Raw genomic sequence first — 21280 nt, forward strand, 5'->3', positions numbered from 1 at the left:
AGGTTGAAATAGCTGTTCAAATAGTGCATGTAGAGTAGCTGAAATCGTCTGAGGTGGCAGCAGTAGCAAGGAAAGGATGGAAGAAAAGGAGAGCAGTGCTGGTTTTTGTTGCTATGGCTTCTGTTGCTATTGCTTGATATTACTAGCAGGTCTGGCTCTCCTTAACGTTTCACTTTATGGCTTTTATAGCACGAAAAGCCATGACACTCGGGTGAATGTGTGCAGTCTACAACTTGCACCGTGTGCTGTTGGATTCCTCCCCACCTAGAAATGGCCGAGAGATTTGGGGCCTGCGGTGGTAAAGCAAACAAGTTCTCTTTGTCTTAAGTAAAACTATAAATGTTTTGTGGAAGTAAAAATCCAGCTTCCCCTGATCTTCCATGGGAATGTCTGGGAGATGGAGGTGCATTTTTTGCAGAAGCCTAATTCTTTCATTTAAAAGCAATGATGGATAACTGTAGCAGTCTTATGACATGGCATGAATGGTGAAGAGGCTGAGGGGAGACCTTTTCACTCTCTCCAACTCCCTGAAAAGAGAGTGTAGAGAGGTGGGGGTGGGTCTGTTCAACCAAGGAACAAGTGACAAGACAAGAGGAAATGGCCTCACGTTGCACCAAGGGCAGTTAAGATTGGATGTGAGGAAGAATTTCTTTGCTGAAAGGGTTCTCGGGCATTGGAAGGGGCTGCCCAGGGCAGTGGTGGAGTCCCCATCCCTGGAGGGATTGAAGAATCGTGTAGACATAGTGCTGAGGGACATGGGTTAGTCAGGGACTTGTCAGTGTGAGGTTAATGATTGGACTCGATCTTAAAGTTCTGTCCAATCTAGACAATTCTGTGATTCTGTGAATGAAAATGTCATTCCAACTGCACCCTCTCCCATGTCCTTGATTACTTTCTTTTTTAGGTGTTTTCCTTTTTACAAAGTCTCCTGCTCTAGTTTTCCAAACTATGAGAACCTAAGATGCAACGTATAGAGACGTTAGTTTCTTTATCCAATAGAAAATCAAAGTAGATAAGCCAAGTTATTAGTGTACTCTCTTCTCAGTACTTACCCTCAGCAAGGCAGTATATCTTCAAGTTGAATTATCTCCGTACGAGTCCAGACTTAGTGATTCAGCTGGCTTTCCTGGGTTTGTGAGTGTTTAGCTAGCTTATTGTCCGTTTTCCTTGTTACTGTTGAGCTTAAGTAGGAAGAGGGTCCCTTTCAGCTCTTTCAAGACCTTCAGACTGGCTGAAGGTAATCTGTTTCTATCCCTTGTTCACCCTCACTAATGCTGCTGGTAATTGCTTTAACCTACATGCAAAGATGTTGATTTAATTAATAAGCAAGGCAGTCTGCCTTTATTACTGGCATGTCTAACGGCCTCTGCTTGTGGGTGGCAGCAGTCTGGTAGTAACCTCTGAAAATCAACCCACTTGATGGGAATGGATTTTGGGTTCCCATATGGAAGTCGTATGGAGCGCTGCCTCATTTTTAATCTTCCTTTGCATAATTTCAAATACCAGTGCTTCTGTGTCAGATCAGAATGTAGTGAGGGCTTGAAGTAATCCTTTGGGAGGGTGTTTGGCATCTCACATGATGTGCATTTTACTAATTCCACTGATTGGTGTCTTTGAGGAATTTTGCGTTATCAAAATGGAACAAAAGTGTAAAACTTAGGATTTGATAAAAGATTGCTATCATTTTTGGATGATTTTTTGAGATTGTGTAGTGCCCAACTAAGCTGCCAGAAGAGATTGAGGGTTAAGTTGTTTTTACAAACATTTTGCTCTTCCAACCTGGCTTCTTTAGTACCATGGCTTCTTTTATAGCTTGGCTCACAGAGGAATGTACCCCAAAGGATGGCTCATGAGCACTGGAAATGGTTTTAATCTCTTAATTTGTCCAGTTTCATTTACTGTTTGTCAGAAGGCAGTAACATTCAGAGCAAAGTTCTTGAAGGTCTTGATCTGAGTGGTGATGTGGAAGTGCTCTTGAACCTAGAGCAGGTGAGGTTGCTAACATGGAGTAATCATAGGTGGCTTGGTAAGGAAAAAAAAGTGGATTGTGTACTCTGTGCACTCTCATTAGCTGTGGCATTACTCTTAATTTAAACTCCAGTTCCTGATCTATATATATAATATAATATTTTTTTTGAAGTGACACTTTTTATGCCTAGAAGCTTGGGTATAGAGTAAGAAAGTGAGATTTATAATTAATATTATAAGTTCAAATTTGTTGTTTGTTTTTTTGTTTTTGTTTTTTTTTTTTAATTCTTCAATAAGTTTCGCTCCAAAATTGCAGGCTTGCCATGTACGTGGGTCTGATGAGATGCTTTGTCAGCTGATTTGTTTTATTTTAGTGTTGAAAATTTGGCTGCCATGTGCTATGTTTGTGTAATAACCAGCATGTGGTTTGGTGAGAAGCTCCCCAGACTGCTAAGGGCTGGGATTTATGCAGCATCACACATGCTGGTCTTTAATGAATGTTGGTGTGATAACATGCAGGAATATGCTTGATTTTTGGCTGTACCCCGAAATGGATAATCTATTAATTTCAGTATTTATATGTGGTATGGCCTGTATACAGTTGTATTCTACGGTTTCATTTAAAAATAGAAATACCTCAAAGTGCATATTAGTCCAACTTTATGTTGTATAGAAGTTTTACATATGCAGAATACACTTAAGTCATAACTGAAAGATGTCTATAAAAGTGTTCAGTAGTACATAATTAAATTATTTTTAATGCATCTAAGCTGCAAAGTCTGCAAATGCCAACTGAGTCAGTGTCTTCAGGAGAAAAGTGGTCACCATGCTTTTAAAGGATTCCTATCTGTCAAGTTTTTTCCTGCTTTCTCATTTCTGAGCCAACTGATTTAACTTAAAATTAAAGTCAATGTTTTGAACACCCCCTCTGTGATGTGGAATTTAAATCAGCTTTGTTTTTATGGTAAATAGATTAAAACCACATTAACTTTTAAACTGAAGCTGTAGCATTCCATTGAAACCCAGATAACATTAGGTCAACCAAAGTTATTAAACCACACAACAGTTGTTCTGGAGCTGTTTAAAGGGATTTGCCACAAAATGTGCATGTTTAATAGAAATGAACTAATGAAATTGTTTGCTCTGTTTCTTGGGCTGTGCAGGAAAGTAGGTTGTTTTGTTTTTTGTTTTGTTTTGTTTTTTCAAAAAGAAACAAACCAAAAATAAATCAAGAAATACAGTTCTCTTGAACTCTGAGCTTTCTGTATGGTTCTGAAGCTAATATTAAAAGCTAAATACAGTAGTTGTAGATTCCATTTGAATGTAATATACTAAATAGAGAACAGGTAAGTACAAAAAAGGTAGAAGCATAGAAGGAAGAATCAAAATAATTTATCTGTCTGAACCTACCAGCTATGTATGGAAAAAAAAGTTTTCTTCAGTAATTTTTCTGTTTCTTCCCTTTTTGCAGGCGTCTGATCACAGATTCCAAGGTTAAATTAAAGTACCAGCATTTAATAACCAATAGTTTTGTAGAGGTGAGTTTTTATTTAAAATATTTAATGGCTTCTAGGTTGTTTTTGTCTCACATATGTACCAAACCAGAGAAGTGAGGCAACTGTAGAGTGGGTTTTTTGCATAGTCTCTAATCAAGTGTGACTACAAGTCAGAGCCTTTGCAGGCGCTATTTTATGGCCCCTTTAGTTACAAGTATAGTTGTAGGAAAATCCTAAATAAATCTGCAGGACAAAAGACCTAGAGGTATAGCAAGCAGCTGTAGATAAAGAGAATGCAAGAGCTGTTCTGAGGAGCATTTAATATTTATAGTTCTTGAATGTTACCTGAGATACTTAGGATTGAAAACCAGGAAACATCACTGTAAACGAGAACATGCCTTAAAAATTTACCACTTGAAGCAAAGCTGCAAAATAGCTTTTAGCAAAATACTAATAGCTTTGCCACTTCAGAATCAAAATAAACTTAGAGAAAGGTGCTTTGGAAGATTCCCCACTGTCCTAATTTCACAGTTGTACGTGTTCAGATTCTGTAGAGCCCAGTATGTAAGTTGTTACTGGGATCAAATTTGTAACTCCTTGTTTGAAGTGATGTATGTGGTGGTTTTTGGTTTGGATTTTATTTTTTTCATGCAGCACTAGAGCTAAGCATGTCAAAGCCAAAAGTCTAGTAATGCACACCCATATCTGGCTTCAGTACAGCAGGAACAGGCGATGAGATGGTGTTCAAGGGGTGTTAGAAAGTGGTGCTTGTAAAAAGCTAGTGTACATGGTGTGAGAAGTGTTTCAGAAAGGCTCTTGCAACAACAGAATAGAGATGGGTCGTTGCAAACAACTTGAGAGATGCTTTTTTTCCCTGGAAAGCTTCATATTCTTCAAATATTTTCTCTGGGTGAGCTAGGAGGTCAGCAGTAGTGTTTATGCTCCTCATCTTTCCTAAGAGGCCTTTTGACATTGAAGAGTAGACTGCCATTCCCACTTTCTTTCAATAGAAAGAAAATAAATGCTTAGATTGAGGAGGCAGCACTCTTATTACAGAGGACTGGTAAGACAGGAAGGACTGTGGCTGAAGGTCACAGTTAAAAGGATGAAAAAGGGATCTTTTTTCTATTTTGTCTTTTTTTTTTTTTTTTCTTTATTTCATAGTGTAATCGACTGTTAAAATGGTGTCCTGCCCCAGATTGCCACCATGTTGTTAAAGTCCAATATCCTGATGCTAAACCTGTTCGCTGCAAATGTGGACGTCAGTTTTGGTAAGAAAATCAAGTTAAAGTTGTTGGTGTTGCTTTTTACTTACCACTTAAGTGTATTAGTATGTATTCAGTAAAGTCTTTATGTTGGGATGCGGGGTGGGCTTAAAGTGGCAGGCTAGGATTAAGTACAGCTGGTTGCAAAGCCCATCACTATGTAGTTGCTGCCCTTTGTGTCTTAGGCCTCCTTTGGCACAGAGGCAGATCAGGGTTTCACTGAGAGATGGCCTTCAGCTGAGTGGTTTCAGATTAGGTGAGGTTCTTAACTGCAGGCACTGTCAAGAATCAAAATGTATTGAGAAATATTCTGCTCTGAAATGGCCGCTGAAGGATTTGAGTAGTGTTGTTAGTCCTGGCTTTGGTCTTTCAGCAGAACAACCCAGAAGAAAACTTCTATGGTGTTAACCTATTAAATAAAAGTGTCATCATCTGCCCTCTTTGCTTGTTTTCCCCTTTTTCACTTACAGCTTTAACTGCGGTGAAAACTGGCATGATCCTGTTAAATGCAAGGTGAGCATGTCAAAGTTCTTTTCCAAATACATGACTTTAAACTTCTTAAAAGTCAATTTATGTGCAAGACATAGAAATGAAGCACAAGCTTTGTGGCTTCTCATATCAAGAAGCACAGTAGTTCACATGTTTAGGTCATAGCATGAGAAGAATCAGTGAAATCATGCTGGATGCCTTTAGGATGCCTCAGAGTTGGACTTTGTGAAGAAACAGTGTCTCAGCCAGCTGGGCACATGTCTGGAGGAGGAGGATGTTACACCTGTGACCCTTTGAAGAGGAATGAAGATGCTCAGGAGTGAATGCTTCACTTGACAACAAGCATTCCTGTACTGGGCATTTCTGTAGGTGTTCAGTGCTTCCGCAGACTTGCGATTTGTTGTACTGAAGGAATTAATTTGGTCCTGGGACCTGTTGTCATGCAGTGAACTCTGGAACTGGGCTGTTTTTTTGTGAAGCTATCAGAAGCTCTAATCAAGCCTGGGATCCTGTGGTCTCTGCAGAGCTCGTGGACAGCCAGATTTCACGTCTTTGGGACAGAGCAGTCTGTGTTCCTAGTGACAAATGCAAAAAAAACTCCCTGGGGAGAAGAGAGGGAAACCTCTGCAAAGGTTTACCAATGGCTTAGTTGTTCTTTCCAAACTAGATGTGATCAGTTTATTATCTGAGAGCTGCAAGCAGTCTTTTGCTTTTATTACTTGTGTTCATTTGATAAAGCCATGCTCATGGTAAGGCTTAAAAGAGAGGGGAGGGGGGAAGTGTAAGGTGGACAGTCTGGACATGAGTGGGCATTGCATAGCCTAAGGACAAAACTTGGCTTGATGTAAAGCTAGGCATCACAGAGGATTGGACTGAAGTTTTGTCAGATCGCTGTTATAACGTCCTCAGCATTTTAAGAGTCCTGTGTGAAGTTTGAGCTGGTTGAACTGAAGAACGGCAAACTCATTGCTGAAGGCTTTGTGCTGAGTGATCGTGCTCGCTGAATCAGGATGGTGCTGTAGGAAATGTCTGCAACTAAATTAGCTGCTGTTTGCACTGCTTTCCAGCACCTCCCAGTATTCCCATATGGTTGTGTGTTCCTTACCATTACCTTAATGTAAGCAGCTGTCTTGGGACCCTTTACAGTTCTTCTCTTTAAATGTAACTCTGTTCTTTCTTCATTTGTCTGACAGTGGTTAAAGAAATGGATTAAGAAGTGTGATGATGACAGCGAAACTTCGAATTGGATTGCAGCAAACACAAAGGTGAGAGTTTTTCTGATGTTATATTTAGATTTATCAGTTGAAAAGAAGAATGACAGCCTAATTCCTCTGTACTAGGATTATTCCTTCTTTTACATGCCATGAGTTTAGAGCAAGCCTTAAAATCCACAGCACAGTGAAGTACGTTTGTTTGAAGAGCAAATAGATGTTACTGCCTCAAATCAGGTGAAGTTCTTTAAGTGTGGAGTTTGCTCTTGTAAGAAAGAATTAATTGGAGACCCAAAGGAAGCTCAGGTTTTTAAGTCTTTGGGCTCCTGTCTGGCACTGATGGCTTCCCTAAGCAAACCTCTGTCTCATTCCAAGTGTGTGAAACATGTTAACACCACCTGTGGCTTGATTTGGCTGTGATAATTCACATCTGCCTTTAAATCCCCTGGGTTGGCCTCTTGAGGAGTTGTTCATTTCCGCTGGGCAGGATTCCAGATAGAGGCTGGCAGAACAGCTGTTAAGATTTTATTATGTAAATGTCTTCTTTCCAGCAAGCCCAACTTTGCCTGAAACTTCAGCATTTGTTCAGTTTGGGATGAATTAAAACAAAGGTTGGTATGGCAGCAAGAAAACAAAAGCAGCAGATGCCGTTGGGGTGTGAGGAGCAGACCTGGGTCTCACAACGGCTGAGCCAGGAGGGTGGAAGAAGGTGGGGAGGGTGTGAGGAAATGGCTGCTTTGTTTTCTTAGCTCTGTTGTGTAACTGGTTAATGGTATTGTTTGCATCAGTGACTGCTTCTTTCTGGGGTTGGCTTTGTGTTTTTCATTGAACTGGAATGTTGCGTTATGGTGAAAGCAGAAACACCCATCACGCTGAAACGCACAGTTAAAATCAGGCTGAAATTGTGAAGTCTCAGCTGCTTCTTTTTGTTTCGTGGGCTGAGACTTGTGTGGTCCCCTCTTGGAGGCTGAATGTTGCTCAGTAAAGTGAACTGGCTTTTTTCTGAGGTGAATGTGTTCAAAGATGTATTGTGGCTTAAGAACTGAACCAAATTTGCTCAAAGTTTGCTTGGTCTTCAGGTGTTGCCTGTATTAAGCTTTAAGAAGGATAACCAAATAGCTGGAAAGGGCTGAGTGTAAGCAAATGTAAAGCAGCTTTTAGCTTTGGGTATCAAATATTTGGGACATCAGAATGGCCACAGCCCTACTTTGCCTGTGCTGCAGTCCTATTTTGCCTGTGACAAAGCTGTCAAGAGCCAGATCAGGTGCTGTTGCTGCCCCTCGGGGACGTGGTATTGGTCACGGCCGTAGGTCTGTTGGTCTTCTACCTGCCCCAGCATTGGCACGTGCTGCTAAAGACCGGGGTATGAACTCTCCTTGCTGAGTTTTGTTATGATCAAATGTTAAGCTTTCCGTTACTGGATTCTGTGCTCATTAAAAAGGCTGAAATTATATACACATAAGTGTATATATACACATAATGTAGACCATACATGAATAACATGCCACTAACGCTGGCTACTGGAAACAGGAAGCTACTCATCTCTTTTTCATACAAGGTGATGAGGGTTTCTGTGGCTTGCTTGCCCACAGATTTAAGCATAGACAGAAATATTATTGTCAAGATGATAATTTATTTTATTATATTTTATATTTTATTCTACCAGAATCTAGACTTTGACAGGTAGGAGCCATGCTAGTGGTTGGGCTGGTATTTAAAATGTAGCTCAGACTATTAGAGATAGCATTGAATAGCTGGAATAATTTTTTAAAAATTTTTTTTTTTTTGGTGGGAAACACCCATCCAGGGGATGGTGAGGAGGGGAAATGAGCATGGCCGAGGCTCACTGGCATCAGCCCAGCTTTATCTGTTAGTTCCTGTAGTCTCGTGTCAGCAGCAGAAGGGCTGTTGTCCTTGAACATCCATGTCTAAGCTACTTCCTCTAATGCTGTATGAGATGTTCTACAGCAAGAAAATACTTTGGAGCCCAGGCTGTACAGCAACAACAGGAAGAAAAATAACATTAGGGTAAATTACACAAGACATTTGAGCAAGGCAACTGTCCTGGAGTCTTACGGTATCCATATCAATTGAATTAACCGAAGGACAATATCACAATTCTTCTCTCTCTGGGCTGACACTGGGTTCAGTTGAGGGGAAAGCTGGCAGGAAACGTAACCCACCCTCGTAATGGGTTCTGGCTTCTTGTGGGCAGTGGAGGTGTGGAAGGTGGTAAGTTCACGCTGCTATAATGATGAAGAGTGAGCTGCGCTGGCTGCCGGAGCACGTGCAATCGGAGCTTCGCAGCCTGCGGAGAACCGGATCGGCCCAGAGACACGGGGCTGACAGCCACCCCCTCCTCTTGCCTCAGTTGCCTGATGGCCCTTGGCCAAAGGCACAGAGAAACCCAGGTGCCTGTCTAGTGAGGAGCCAAGGGAAACCCTTTCCTGCCATAACGTGAGGTTGTAGCGATACACTGGGATAGGAATTGCACAGTTGGAGTGCACGTATGTCTGTCCTTACTTTCTCTGTACTATTTCTAGCAGGAAAATGGGCAGTTGTGTTTGGGGAGGGATGTTTTATTCCTGCACAGCTATTTGCTTCTGTGGCTGCAAGTCAGAGCTCAAGTTCCATGTTGAATTTCTTCATTCTGAAGAACCTAAAAAGGAATTGAATCGGGTACCATCCAATGCAAAAATCTCATTTTTCAGTAGGAAAAACTCTCCAAGTGGTCTCCATTGCTGTTTCTAGCTTTTGAAAAGTGCGTTCTCGAGTCCTCCAAGCATGTTGCTGAACTGCAGGCCTGTCCCATGTGGTCTCCATTCAGGGAAGAAAACTTCCTGTCATACCAAAATGAAGGTATAAGAGAAAAATATCAGTCCTTCTGGAATGTCAGTTTGAAATCTGCGTAATCCTTTGCAAGACGAGAATGTGAGATACATTTGTTCCAGCTTGCCCGGGAGACAGAATAGGAAAGGAAAATTAGGCAATTGTTGTACGAGAGAATAGAAAAGTGAAATCCATCTGAATTGATTTCCTCTCAGAAACTGGTGTGTGATGCATTTTTTTTTTATGAATTATGTAGAATGGTCTGAATGAAAAATGAGGAGATTTGAGTAGCAAGTTCTGTGGTTTCCTATATTTTTTTATTATTATTTTTTTGCATTCATTTATTTGCATTTAGACCTGTGCTAAATTCTTTCTACTTATACAAAAGATAGAACCCTTGAAGCAGAGTGTATACTAGATTTGATGGCTTTTTACTTAAGATACTTTCACATATGAGTTCAGCTTAACTAAATTAACTTAAACTTGAGATAAGCCAATACAAATTCTTTATCAAGCCTTTAGTTCTCAATTGTCCTGCAGAGAAAGGTTGAACAGTCCAAGGTTTTGCACATTTCATTTTGTACAAACTTGGTTCTTAAATAGTTCCTAGGCAGGTTTTGGGTATTGTTTAGTTTGTGTGGCTTTGGGAATAAAGACACCACATAGATCATGTACTTCTGTTAAGTGGACCTTCAAAGGAGAAAAAATATAGAAGACTTGGATTTGTGCATTTATTTTGGCTTTTTAAGGTGTATCAAGACTGTCTGAAAGGAGCCTAAAGGAGAGAGGGGAACCTGTTTCAAATGCGAGTTTCAATGATGTTAATCTTTCTACATCTTAGAATACTACAGGGAGAGCAACAAAGATGGTAACGGTGTTGGTCTTTACCCAAGGCACTGTTTTGGGTTTTCTTTTTTTTTTGTTGGAGTTAAATTGGTGTTAATGAAAGTTGTTCATCTGATACTAAAAATGCCCCTGCCTTACTGCTTTTGGCTCCTGGCGTATCACCAGCTCATTATCTTCTGAGCTAGACAGGACTTGAATGGTTGACTTATAAAACGGGCAGATTTTCTTCCTCCAGAAACGCTGTTGGCCATTTTTTTTTTTTTTTTTTTTTTTTTCCCCCCTCTAAGTCAGGTAAAATGGCACGAGCCCAGTTCTCTTCCTTTTCAGGTCACTTTTGAATGTCTGAACATGCGTTCCCTCTGTACTTTCTGGAAGTCCTACACTTGTTCTAACATGTGGAAATTCCTCCCTGGGCACCAACATTGAACTTTGCTCTTTCATTTCTCACCAGCACAGTTTCCTGCCAGAACTGTGAACAGCATCTTTCTGAAGATGTCAAAGTGCCATCTTCTCTCATATGAGCAAGTGTTTAAAATACCCTGCTTTGCTCAATAACTCTAGGTGTTGTCACTGTGTACTATTTTTGAGCTAACCATTATTAAGTTCAGCAGTTTTGGATTTTGTTGAAATGCATTAAGAAATCTCCGTGGTGTTTGAGGATTCTTTTATTTTTTTTATAGGATGGGTTATAGGTGAAGGCGTCGCTGTGAATGTGGCTGATATACACCATTTGCCTCTGGGAGTGCCCGAGTGGACTAATCTGTTCCACCTGCTCTGAAATATGAAATATGTTTCTATTTAGCCTCTTGTTCATAAAACAGCAGCTGAGGTTTATGGTGTTTTATGTACCCGCAGCCTTTTATGACAAAATAGGGATTGTTCTCCTTTGCCAGGTTTGCCCAGGCTCTTGTTTCAAAGCGCAGCCTGTAAGCACAACACCAAATTGTTTGGAGTGGAACAATGTTAATGAGGTCACTTCTGCATGGCGGCATGACAGATAACGAGCAGAATAATCTACCGGTTTAGTAATTTGATTTGCTGGCTATTACGTTGTTGCGTAGCCATAATTCTCAATAAGATCTTCCTTCCCTGTCCTCCTTAATCTATAAATCTCTCCCACTCGTTGCGTTGGTGGCTTGAGTAGTTGCTGCTTTCTTTCCGCTGGTGTTTAGCATTTCTTAGCATGTTCTTCTCATGACTTTTCCTTCATTTTTTATAATATTTAATTTTTACACAGCTTCATGCATCTGTATATCTTATAGTGTCATCTGTCTTCCTTGTGCTTTGCTTGACAGGCGTATAAAGGCTTGAAAAGGATAATATTCCCTGTAATAAAAGGGCTGTAATTAGGGTCTTTTTGTTCTACTTTCAATCACAGGGCTAGACGCCCTAAGCACCGTGCAGTGTCAAGACACGGAGGAGCTTGGCCTTATCCTCAAAGGCAGGAGAGGAGAATTTCAGTGCTCTTTATGGAACCTAGATGAGGATGGACCCATGTTCTCGTAGTGTGGCCGTGCCCCGCTGTGCCTCTCCAGCTTGGCAGGTCATCTGGGAACTGTTTTCTCTGTTCCAGTTGTGGGATTTCCCTAAGCAGGAGTGACTGCTGCAGCTGTTTGTTTGGATTAGCTGCATCTTCCCCCGAGATACGTGGATCTTGGCATCTCATTGGATAAAATGTGTTTGGAAGAAACCGCACAACTCTTGTGACTGCCACCTTCTCTTGGAAAAACTATTAATTGCTGTGTGCCCCAGGGTCAGCATTTAAGTGATAGGGGAGCTGTGTCATGATGTCACATGTGTTTGTACATATTAGCTATGTGCACCCTGGATGATGAGCTCATCAAGCACAGATCTTCATGGTTGTGAATCATAGAATCACAGACAGGTTTGGGTTGGAAGGGATCTTAAAGCTCATCCAGTTCCAACCCCCCTGCCATCAGCAGGGACACCTTCCACTAGACCAGGTTGCTCAAAGCCTCATCCCGCCTGGCCTTGAACACTTCCAGGGAGGAGCAGCCACAGCACAGAGGTGTCTCACCACCCTCACAACAAAGAATTTTTTCCTCAGATCTTGTCTCAGTCTCCCCTCTGCCAGTTTAAAGCCATCACCCCTTGTCCTGTCACTCCATGCTTCTGTCCAGAGTCCCTTCCCAGCCTTCCTGGAGCCCCTTCAGGTACTGGAAGGCCGCTAGAAGATCTCCCCGGAGCCTTCTCTTTTCCAGGCTGAACAGCCCCAGCTCTCTCAGCCTGTCCTCATAGCAGAGGTGCTCCAGTGAAGAATATTGATGGGATAAACATCAGTTTGGGTCATGAAATATTGGTGCAGGACTGGAAGAGGGAGGAGGGCTACCTGGAAAAGGGAAAGTAGGTAATGTACTGGGTACTGTGCTGAAAGGAAAGACCAGTTTTTATTCTGAAATTCCCAGAACTGCATTGACTGACTAATTGAGAACAAGCTTTCCTGGCTGAGTATCCATCCTATGGGTAGCCCTAGAGGACATCTTGATGTTGTCCCCTCTGAGGTGGCCTGCGGGGGAGCTACTCTGCCTCATTTACTGTTTGTAGTCCAGCTGCTATCTTTGTAGGACAAACACAGGTTTGAAGGAAAGAAAGCAGAGCTGGAAAAATCCCTTTATGCACTTACTTGATGCTTGAACCCATCGGAGTAACAACCAGCCCTGAAAAAATGAACTAAAACAAATAAGCAGCCAGCCTAGTGTGCAGTGTACTGACAAAGCACAAGGACAGGGTGAGGTGTGACTGCAGAAACTAAGTCATCAGACTACTGGAGACTAGTTCCCTAAGTATGGGGAATCTTTTTATTTTAATTTTCCTATTTATCTTCTGGTTAGAAATTGAGCTTTGTCCTCTTACTTAGGCCAAGCCCGGGTTGTGACCTGTTGATGGGATGGGAGTGCTGCTCTTTGATGCTCTTCTTGGCTGAATAGATGGGCAGTGCTGGCCAAATGCTGTAATGGCATGTCCTTGCAAAGGAATGGCTCGGAAAACCTTGCTGGTTGGGTGGGATGTCAGCAGTTTCTACCCAGTCCTTAACCCTTCCTCTTTAGGATCAGGCAGTAGGACCAGAATAGGACTTTGGAGTGGAAGAAATGATGGCAGGACTCAAATGGAGTGCTCTGCCATTGCTGAGGAGACTAAAATAATGGAATGATTTAGGTTGGAAGGGAATGCCATGTTGTTCGGGCCCCCAGCTTGAAGCAAGGATAACCTCAAAAATTAGGGCAAGCTGCTGTAACGAATCTTATTTTTCATTAGTGCTCAGGTCTGCAAATTTGCAATAATCAGGAAATAAAACTCACTGAAGTCACTTTAATTATGTTGGCCAAAAAGAAGTTGCAGTCTATCATGTCTTCTCCCTCATCTTTTTTTCCCCTTATAACCTTCTTTGCCTTACTGCAGGGTTCCCTCCCAGTGGTGGGAAGGGCCACGTCTGACATCTGGAGACCACATGGGTCTTTTACACCTCCAGAGCTATCTTCTGACTACTTAAATATGTATCTGTTTATAATCTAGCTCTCATTCAGTGTGCAAATTCCTCTGTCTTTTACATGATAAGTAAATTGTGACACTCGGAGCGAGTGTACAAGCAGTAGCAGTTCTAGACTGATTGAACATGTTGGTTTCTTCCTTTATTGAGAGTTTATCTGAAAGCCAGAATAGGAAATAGTGATCTGGTTAGCAAACAGTGAAGTTGTGCTTCTTTCTAATTGGGGAGGCGATTTTAAAGTCTTCTGACTCAAAAGCTGCAGCTGATTTTTACGCGAGTGCAGATTACTTGTTCGGATATGTTTGTTATTGCCTGGTAGATAAAACCTGGCTTTTGCAAAAACATCAGAAATGCTGGTGTAGCTGGACTGAGGAACTGATCCAGGCTAAAATGTTTTGGTTTTATTTATTTATTTATTTTTACTTGCTGCTTGATTTTAACCTGATGTGTTCCTTGACGTGGCTTTTGTGCAACTGCATTGTGTCCCAACACAAGAGAAATGCCACAGGGACAGGAACAAGCACCAGAAGAGGGTTGGACTGTTTTCCTGGACTTGTTAGAGGCAGCTTAGTATATTCTTGCAACCTTGTCTTTGTGTACTCATTGGGATAAAACAAAATTAATCTTTCATGTTCTACATGAGTTGAATATCATTTTAGGAAGTTGCCATATGCTCCTGATGTATGAGAATGATATCGATGTTAGTAAAAAACAACCAACCTATTCCCTAAAGATTTCCCTGTGCAGTGCTGCTCTTTGATATCCTCGTATTTGTCAAAGGCCTCACACCTGAAAGGGAAACCCCATGTGGGCTTTTGTAGAAAACCCTTCAGTGACATGTCACATGAAGGGGAAAAAAGGGGCCTGACAAGAAATGTGGAAGTGCCTCAGGAGGAGATGTCTTTTTAGCTGACAGAAGCATCTTTGAGGCACACTAGATTCTTGCTGCACATCTCCAGATACTTTCTGGATGGTGTTTTATAACTGCAGGTGTCTTGGATTGACAACAGCATGATATTAGCTCACTGTTAGGCCTTTTTCAGTTTTGAGTGCTGAAATAGACCAAACACTTGATGGTGAAGAAAGCCAGATGCCTTCTCCTGGGCAGTTAGAGACCATCACTACTGCTGGGATTTTGAAAAAGGTCATGAAATTATCTATCCACTGTATCACTGTGATAGCAGCATAGATAAAATGTGTTATTCCTCAAGGTTTTTTTGCTATCTAGCCGCTCCGATTTTGGAAGTACTTTAAGATGTGACGCAGAAGAGGATCTTGATGATCAAAGGGAAAAAGTAAATCGTGCCTTTCACTTGATGTGCCATCTCTTACTGCCACAGGAACCCTTCTAACTTCACAAGACTTGCGGGTTCTGTGTTTTCACTGCTAGTGTTGCTCTCTGTCCTGTGAACAGGAATTCCCAAAATGCCATGTCACCATCGAGAAGGATGGGGGCTGCAACCACATGGTCTGTCGGAACCAGAACTGCAAAGCTGAATTCTGCTGGGTGTGTTTGGGACCTTGGGAGCCCCACGGATCTGCCTGGTGAGTTCAGGAGGGTGCCTTGCTGGAAGGTGAGGAAGCTGTGATGCAAACAGCATCGATTTGGACTGAAATCTCTGGAACTGGTGTCCCTGTTACAGGTACAACTGCAATCGCTACAATGAGGATGATGCAAAGGCAGCAAGGGATGCGCAGGAGGTGAGTCCATAACTTTTGGTGATACGGAAGATCACCAACCCTGTGGCCTGCTTTCAGGCTTTCTGTAAACCTATAAATCAACTCTGAAGAATTTCCTGGATTTGGGCACAAATCCAGCAGCTTTGGATTCTTGCCTTGGGCCAGAAAAAAATGTTCAAAGTCACTTTAACCCAATTTAAAGAACACATTAACTCAGTTGTTATCTGTCATGCCACCTTGCCTGTTTTATAGCAGCTCTTCGCATGAAGTCATCGTAATGCTGTGGGTCCAAGACAATAATCCTCACAGCCTTTGTAAAATGCTCTTTACTGCAGAGTTCTTAATGTGAATCTTGAGGTGTTTAAACGCAGCAGACCTTTTGAATGTAAATCGAATAGACTGCTCTTGTTCCAATAACTATACTTGGAGGCTTGATGTGGAAGAAACAGTGGGTGAAGTTGTGGCTACTTTAAACTGTTCTGTGAATATGGATTGAGCCAACCCCCTTTTTAACAGGGAGGGATTGCATGCTGTGTGCTGCAGCTTGCAGAAATCCATTTCCTGCATCTCTGTCAAGGTACTGTTATAGCCAAGAACCAAAGTATTTCCTGCAGCCCCTCCTCTGGCAGTTAGGGATGACTTTGGCTGATAAGTGCTACCTTTGTACAAGTTTAACCATGCCCATATTGTCATTTTTTTTTTCCAGCTGATCTGTCAGTGAGAAGAAAATGAGATTAATGGCTGTGTATTGAGTCATCTTGGTTCTCTTATACTACTTAGCACATGACGTCTTTCCCTTGTGCTATAATCAGCATGGCTTGGGCAACCTAAGGTTGCCCTCTTAACACAAGCACAGTAATTGTTTAATTAAAATTCTGTATTAACAAAAAAAAAGAAATCTTCCTCTGACTGTTTGTCATGACACTGGAAGCATTTAAGTCCTGTAACTTGAATTGAGAGGCTGAAATTCAAAACTGATTGGGCTTTTAGCAGTGTGATTCAAATTCCTTTCAGGGTTGGGAGTGAGGATGTCACAGCTGAGCTAGGACGTCCCCTGCATGACGGGGAGCTGCAGTGGGTCTGGCCTCTCAATGTCAGGGTTAACAGTGCCACACAAAGCGGCACCATCCAAGTCTGGCTAGTGTGAGAGGAGAGGAAACACCTTTGAAAGGAAGCTCATTCTCATGGTCAGGAAGAGCCTTGTGAAGGGTTTACTTCTCTTGCAACCATTACTCTGTTTTAACTATTTGTTTTCTTTTTCTTTAATGGGAATTAATGCAGCGATCCAGAGCAGCCCTGCAGAGGTACCTGTTCTACTGCAACCGCTATATGAACCACATGCAGAGCCTGCGCTTTGAGCACAAGCTCTATGCTCAGGTGAAGCAGAAGATGGAGGAGATGCAGCAGCACAACATGTCATGGATCGAGGTGCAGTTCCTGAAGAAAGCAGTCGACGTCCTCTGCCAGTGTCGTGCCACACTCATGTACACTTACGTCTTTGCCTTCTACCTCAAAAAGAATAATCAATCCATTATCTTTGAGGTAGGAGAAAGCACGGTTTCAGGAGTTCAGATTACAAAGCTAAACAAAATAGAGATTTTATGCTTGGAGAAGCTCTTCTCCCCAGTTTCTTGAAGTGAATCTGTCTGTTGTGCAAAAGTTAGAGGCCCTGCTGGGCATCATGTAGTGTTGTCTTCTGGAAGAGAAAGTAGAGTTACAAGGTGCTGCCCTCTGAAACAAGAAAGGGAGTGAGGTTCTGTCTTGAACTGGCCAAGAAGGCATTAAAGCTTAAATCTGGCATTTTGACTTTCCCTGGTCTTGGCTTTTTTCCAAGGACGCTACCATTAAAATTGCACTTGAAGATTTAAATGTAGAGGTCCAATCTGCTTCACAAGTGAAACTGTTTTGACTATTTATGACTTAGAAGAGTCTTTTGGTCTTTGTGCAGAACTTAAGCAGGATGCTTCTGTCCTGCATGCTCAGCAAAGGACACACAGAACTACACACAGAGCAGTAGTGAAAGCTGTGCATGTACCAGGGGTCAGTGGAGGCTTTGCCAATGCTGGCAAAAAAAGAAGAAATAAATAAACAAGGGACAGAATGGGAGACGAGTTGTCGTGTATTGCACTGTACCACTAGTAAGGAAAGGATTTTTTTAAGGCTTGCCAGGATATTGCAGATCAAGGAAGACATGACTTGCTGGTAAATATGCAGATTTTCTTCTGATCAAATGAAGAAATTTCAGCTTTTTCAATCTTGATGCTCACAGCAGGTTACTGGAGTGTTACACAGTGCATATCTAATCTGGCTTTTTATTTCAGTACTGATTTCAGTTGGATTGAAGAAAAAAATCCCTTCTTTCATTCCCTCCCAAATACTTTGGTATTTTCCTTTCTGTCTTTGCAGAATAACCAAGCAGACTTAGAGAATGCTACAGAGGTGCTTTCTGGGTACCTTGAGCGAGATATATCCCAAGATTCGCTGCAAGACATAAAGCAGAAAGTACAGGATAAGTACAGGTTTGTTTTTTGAATAATCCTCTATCTCAAAGCCACCTGAGTACCTGTGTCACCATCCCATGTGACAGGCAGTGACGTGTGTACTTGCCAAAGTACAGTTTTCTCCAAAATCCTGTCCCTGGGAGGCTGTTGGCCTTCAGCCATACACTGTGATAATCACCCAGTCCCTGGGCATTTGAGAACAGCAGCAGTGATATCCCATGCCAGCCCCTGGAATCATCAGCAGCGAAAACCCTCACGCAGATGCTGGCAGCATGTTTTTGTGCCCCTACTGGGACCAGCCCTTGGAGGAGGTGACAGCCTGCAGGGAGAAGTTACCAACTCTGCCTTGCGGCTGCTCTGCTGAAGAGCAGCTAAAAGATTCAATCCTTTAATGGAAAAATCTTGTGACCAAAAGCAATGGCTTTTCATACACTGCTGTTCATGCATGGAAGGAGCACGTGGGAATGGTCAGGACCAAGACAGGACCTGTATCATGAGGGCCAGAGAAGAACAAGGAGTGTCTGTTGTTCCAGCTGACAGCTTTGGCCTAGGATGAGTTGCCATGAGAGCAATCGGCTCTTACTTATCTGTTGGGTCCATTTGTGCAAAAAGTGGTTGTAGAAAAGCCATCTGAAAGAAGAAGGAGAGAGCAACCTGCCCAGCTGGGGAGGAGAGCAGAAGAGCTGGGGTCCAGGTGACACAAATGCCAATGCTTTTTACAGTCCCAGAGGAATTGCTTCAGCACAGTGGAAAAGTACAAAGCTGTAAATGCGGATGAGTCACAGGATTATGGCTGGCGTTTTTGGGGCAGTTTGCCAAAGTCACTGAATTTGTTATGCCTAGCTTGGTGGGGTGGGGGGGGGAGCGGGGGAAGCCAAAGTGGGGTGAGATGTAGTGACTAAGGGACTCTGGGGAGTGGAAATAGCTGTTAAGCTTTGGTGGGCCTGTGGCCTGTTCTGCTGGAGCCTGACAACACATCTGGGTCTGGATAAAACTTACCAGACCTTCTTTTTTGAAGCATTTTGTAATTTATCAACTTAATGATGGTCTTAAAGGGCTATCTCAGCTCAAGCTGCTTGTTCACTTAAGTCCTCTGAACCTGAATGCCCTTCTAGGGCTGACAAAGCTATCCAGAAAAAAATTAAAACCTAGTATAGCCTGAATTGCCTGAAAACATAGGATCCTAAACCTACATTCATGTTTCTGGGAAGAAAGTATGCATCTGTCAAGCCTATACAGGTCCCTAATTAACTAGGTCAATCATGTCTTAATCATGTCCTGCACATGTACAGGTTACGGTGCACTGATGCAAGACTGGGAGCAAGGATGTTATTGAGGTGGGTTTAAAGAGCTCTGGGAAACTGCAGGGACTGACCTCCTAGCTAATTTGGTTTCAGCTGTTTCCACCTCTTAACTTGCAAAGATATTTCTAGAAAACAGGATTAAGCCCCCAGCACCAGCAGCAAAACAACTGAAGTTGGGAAAGCAGAAACTGTGTGTGTTCGCTATCACGTGCTTCAGAAAATCAATGGGACTTTGTGTACGATGGTTTCTGGTGCAACAGCTGATTGATAGCAGTGAGAAGAGCCAGGACAGTTTTATTCAGATAAATCTGTTGGTCTGATCAGACGCTGAATGGTGGCAGTGTTAAGGTGAGGAATTTCTGCTGACGTGTTAGCACACGTTGTGATCAAGGATAGCTTTCTGCTAGGGTCTTCTGGGAGATTCCTCCTTTAGTGAGCAGAGGGATGTATGGCCATTGCTAAGACAGACAGATTTCCACCTGTGAAAGCCTGTTGCATGCCATCCTGGCTGATGTGGATGCCTGGAAACTGAATTCCACAATTCCCAGCAGGAACCAGTAACTCAGCAGCTGGCTCCCGAGTTCCAGTTCCTCAGTGTTACAGTACACCACTCCGGGCTGGGCGCTGCCGAACTGTGAACCAGCTACACAACTACACCTGGGGCCTTGGGGAGAGCTGTTCCTAAGACTTGTCTTGTCCCCCTTGTGCCTAAAGATGATGTAGAATTTGGCATCACCGCTAGAAGGGGTTTAATCCAGAAATATTTATAATTTGCTCTTGGAACCTGAATACTTTAAACGTTTCCCTGCTTTTATCTTTTTAGTTGGCTAACGCACCCGAAATGGCAGTGGCATCTTTTGATATATTCCTATGATACCACTTTTCCTCAGTATCATTTATCCTGGTAGGACTGTACCTAACTCTGGGATAAGTTTTATTTGCATTTTTTATCTGTTTAAATGAGTGTAGGTGGGAAGACCTTGCAGGCTGTAGTGCCCCTCTGAGACCCTGCGATGTGAGGTGGAGACTTGGGCTCCAACCAGACCAGTAACCATTTTTGTATCCAGTTTGATCACTTCCACCTCCAGTGGGATTTTGGAGAGAATAAAATTTCAGTGCTCCCGAGGTTTTGCCCATTGCTAGCTCCTGGATTTTATTGTCTTGATAGGGCTCAGTGAGTAGGCACCAGCCGGTATGTGAGGAGAGTTTCATCCCCTTTTGGGTGTCACCGTTAACCTGTGCTCTTGCTTTTTGCCAATTGCAGCTGCTCCTTCTTTGTGTTTCAGTTATTAATGGAGGTTTCTCAGCTGTAGAGGCTCTGGAAATAATTTTGTGTGGGAAAACCTAAATTTGCGTGCTGTTTTTTTTCAGCCAGGGACCTGGAGTTGAGTGACTGGAGTAACTGAAGTCTTAATTAGCACTGTTAACGGGCAACAAATACAAAGTCCCTTCTCCGGGGATCTCCTCTTTCAGAAGCAAGGCTTAATGTAGGTTTGTGTGACTCAATGCTGAGGCTGAGCTGTGGTTTCTCACCTGCCTTTTCTGTGCTCTTCCTCTTTGCCGCAGATACTGCGAGAGTCGACGAAGGGTTTTGTTGCAGCATGTGCATGAAGGCTACGAGAAGGACCTGTGGGAGTACATTGAGGACTGAGACTGGCCCTGCATAAAACGAACTCTGAAACCTTTCCCATCCTAGAGTGCTCATGCGATTCAAATAAAACACACACAAGGCTCTACGCCAGTTACACCGCTGGTCTGTAGTACCGGGATTCTGTTTTGTTAACAGAAAAATTTAAGTAAATTATATTGTAATAAAAAAGGTAGATAAACCATTGTACAACAGTATTCTAGGCGGCCAATAAGAGTGTGACAGATGCACTAAAAAAAAAAAAAAAAAAAAACAAACCCTCCAACTTTAACTTGTAACGTAGCTTCATTCTCCAAGCCGACTCCTTTTTCTTTTCTCTCTTTCTTTTCCTGTGTGTAGTACAGATGAAATTTAAACCAGTTTCTTGACACTGCTTTTTCATGTCCGAACCAGCCATTTTGATGTACTTTGGTCGGGGAGGGGAGAGTGGCTCTCCAACTCCCCTCCTCTTCCTCCTCCTCTCTGCCACCCAAGTACATGGATGAATGTCAAGTGGCTCATGGTAAAGATGACTTTTGGGGAGGGGAGGGGGGGG

At 42.5% G+C, this 21280-nt stretch overlaps 1 protein-coding gene across 1 annotated transcript in view; it reads left to right on the top strand.

Moving 5' to 3' along the window:
- Positions 1–21161, top strand: part of ARIH1 (ariadne RBR E3 ubiquitin protein ligase 1) — a gene marked incomplete at its 5' end in the record, with an annotated part of 28142 nt that extends 6981 nt beyond the window's left edge. The window contains 9 exons of the mRNA XM_010168328.2: positions 3440–3506; positions 4629–4735; positions 5200–5242; positions 6412–6483; positions 15027–15157; positions 15256–15313; positions 16574–16834; positions 17699–17811; positions 20664–21161. Of these exons, the coding sequence (XP_010166630.2) occupies positions 3440–3506; positions 4629–4735; positions 5200–5242; positions 6412–6483; positions 15027–15157; positions 15256–15313; positions 16574–16834; positions 17699–17811; positions 20664–20748 (937 nt within the window). The remainder of the gene's footprint in view (positions 1–3439; positions 3507–4628; positions 4736–5199; positions 5243–6411; positions 6484–15026; positions 15158–15255; positions 15314–16573; positions 16835–17698; positions 17812–20663) is intronic.
- Positions 21162–21280: the final 119 nt, after the last annotated feature.

This window comes from Antrostomus carolinensis, unplaced genomic scaffold (assembly GCF_000700745.2).
Source record: "Antrostomus carolinensis isolate BGI_N321 unplaced genomic scaffold, ASM70074v2 scaffold46795, whole genome shotgun sequence".
NCBI lineage: Eukaryota > Metazoa > Chordata > Aves > Caprimulgiformes > Caprimulgidae > Antrostomus > Antrostomus carolinensis.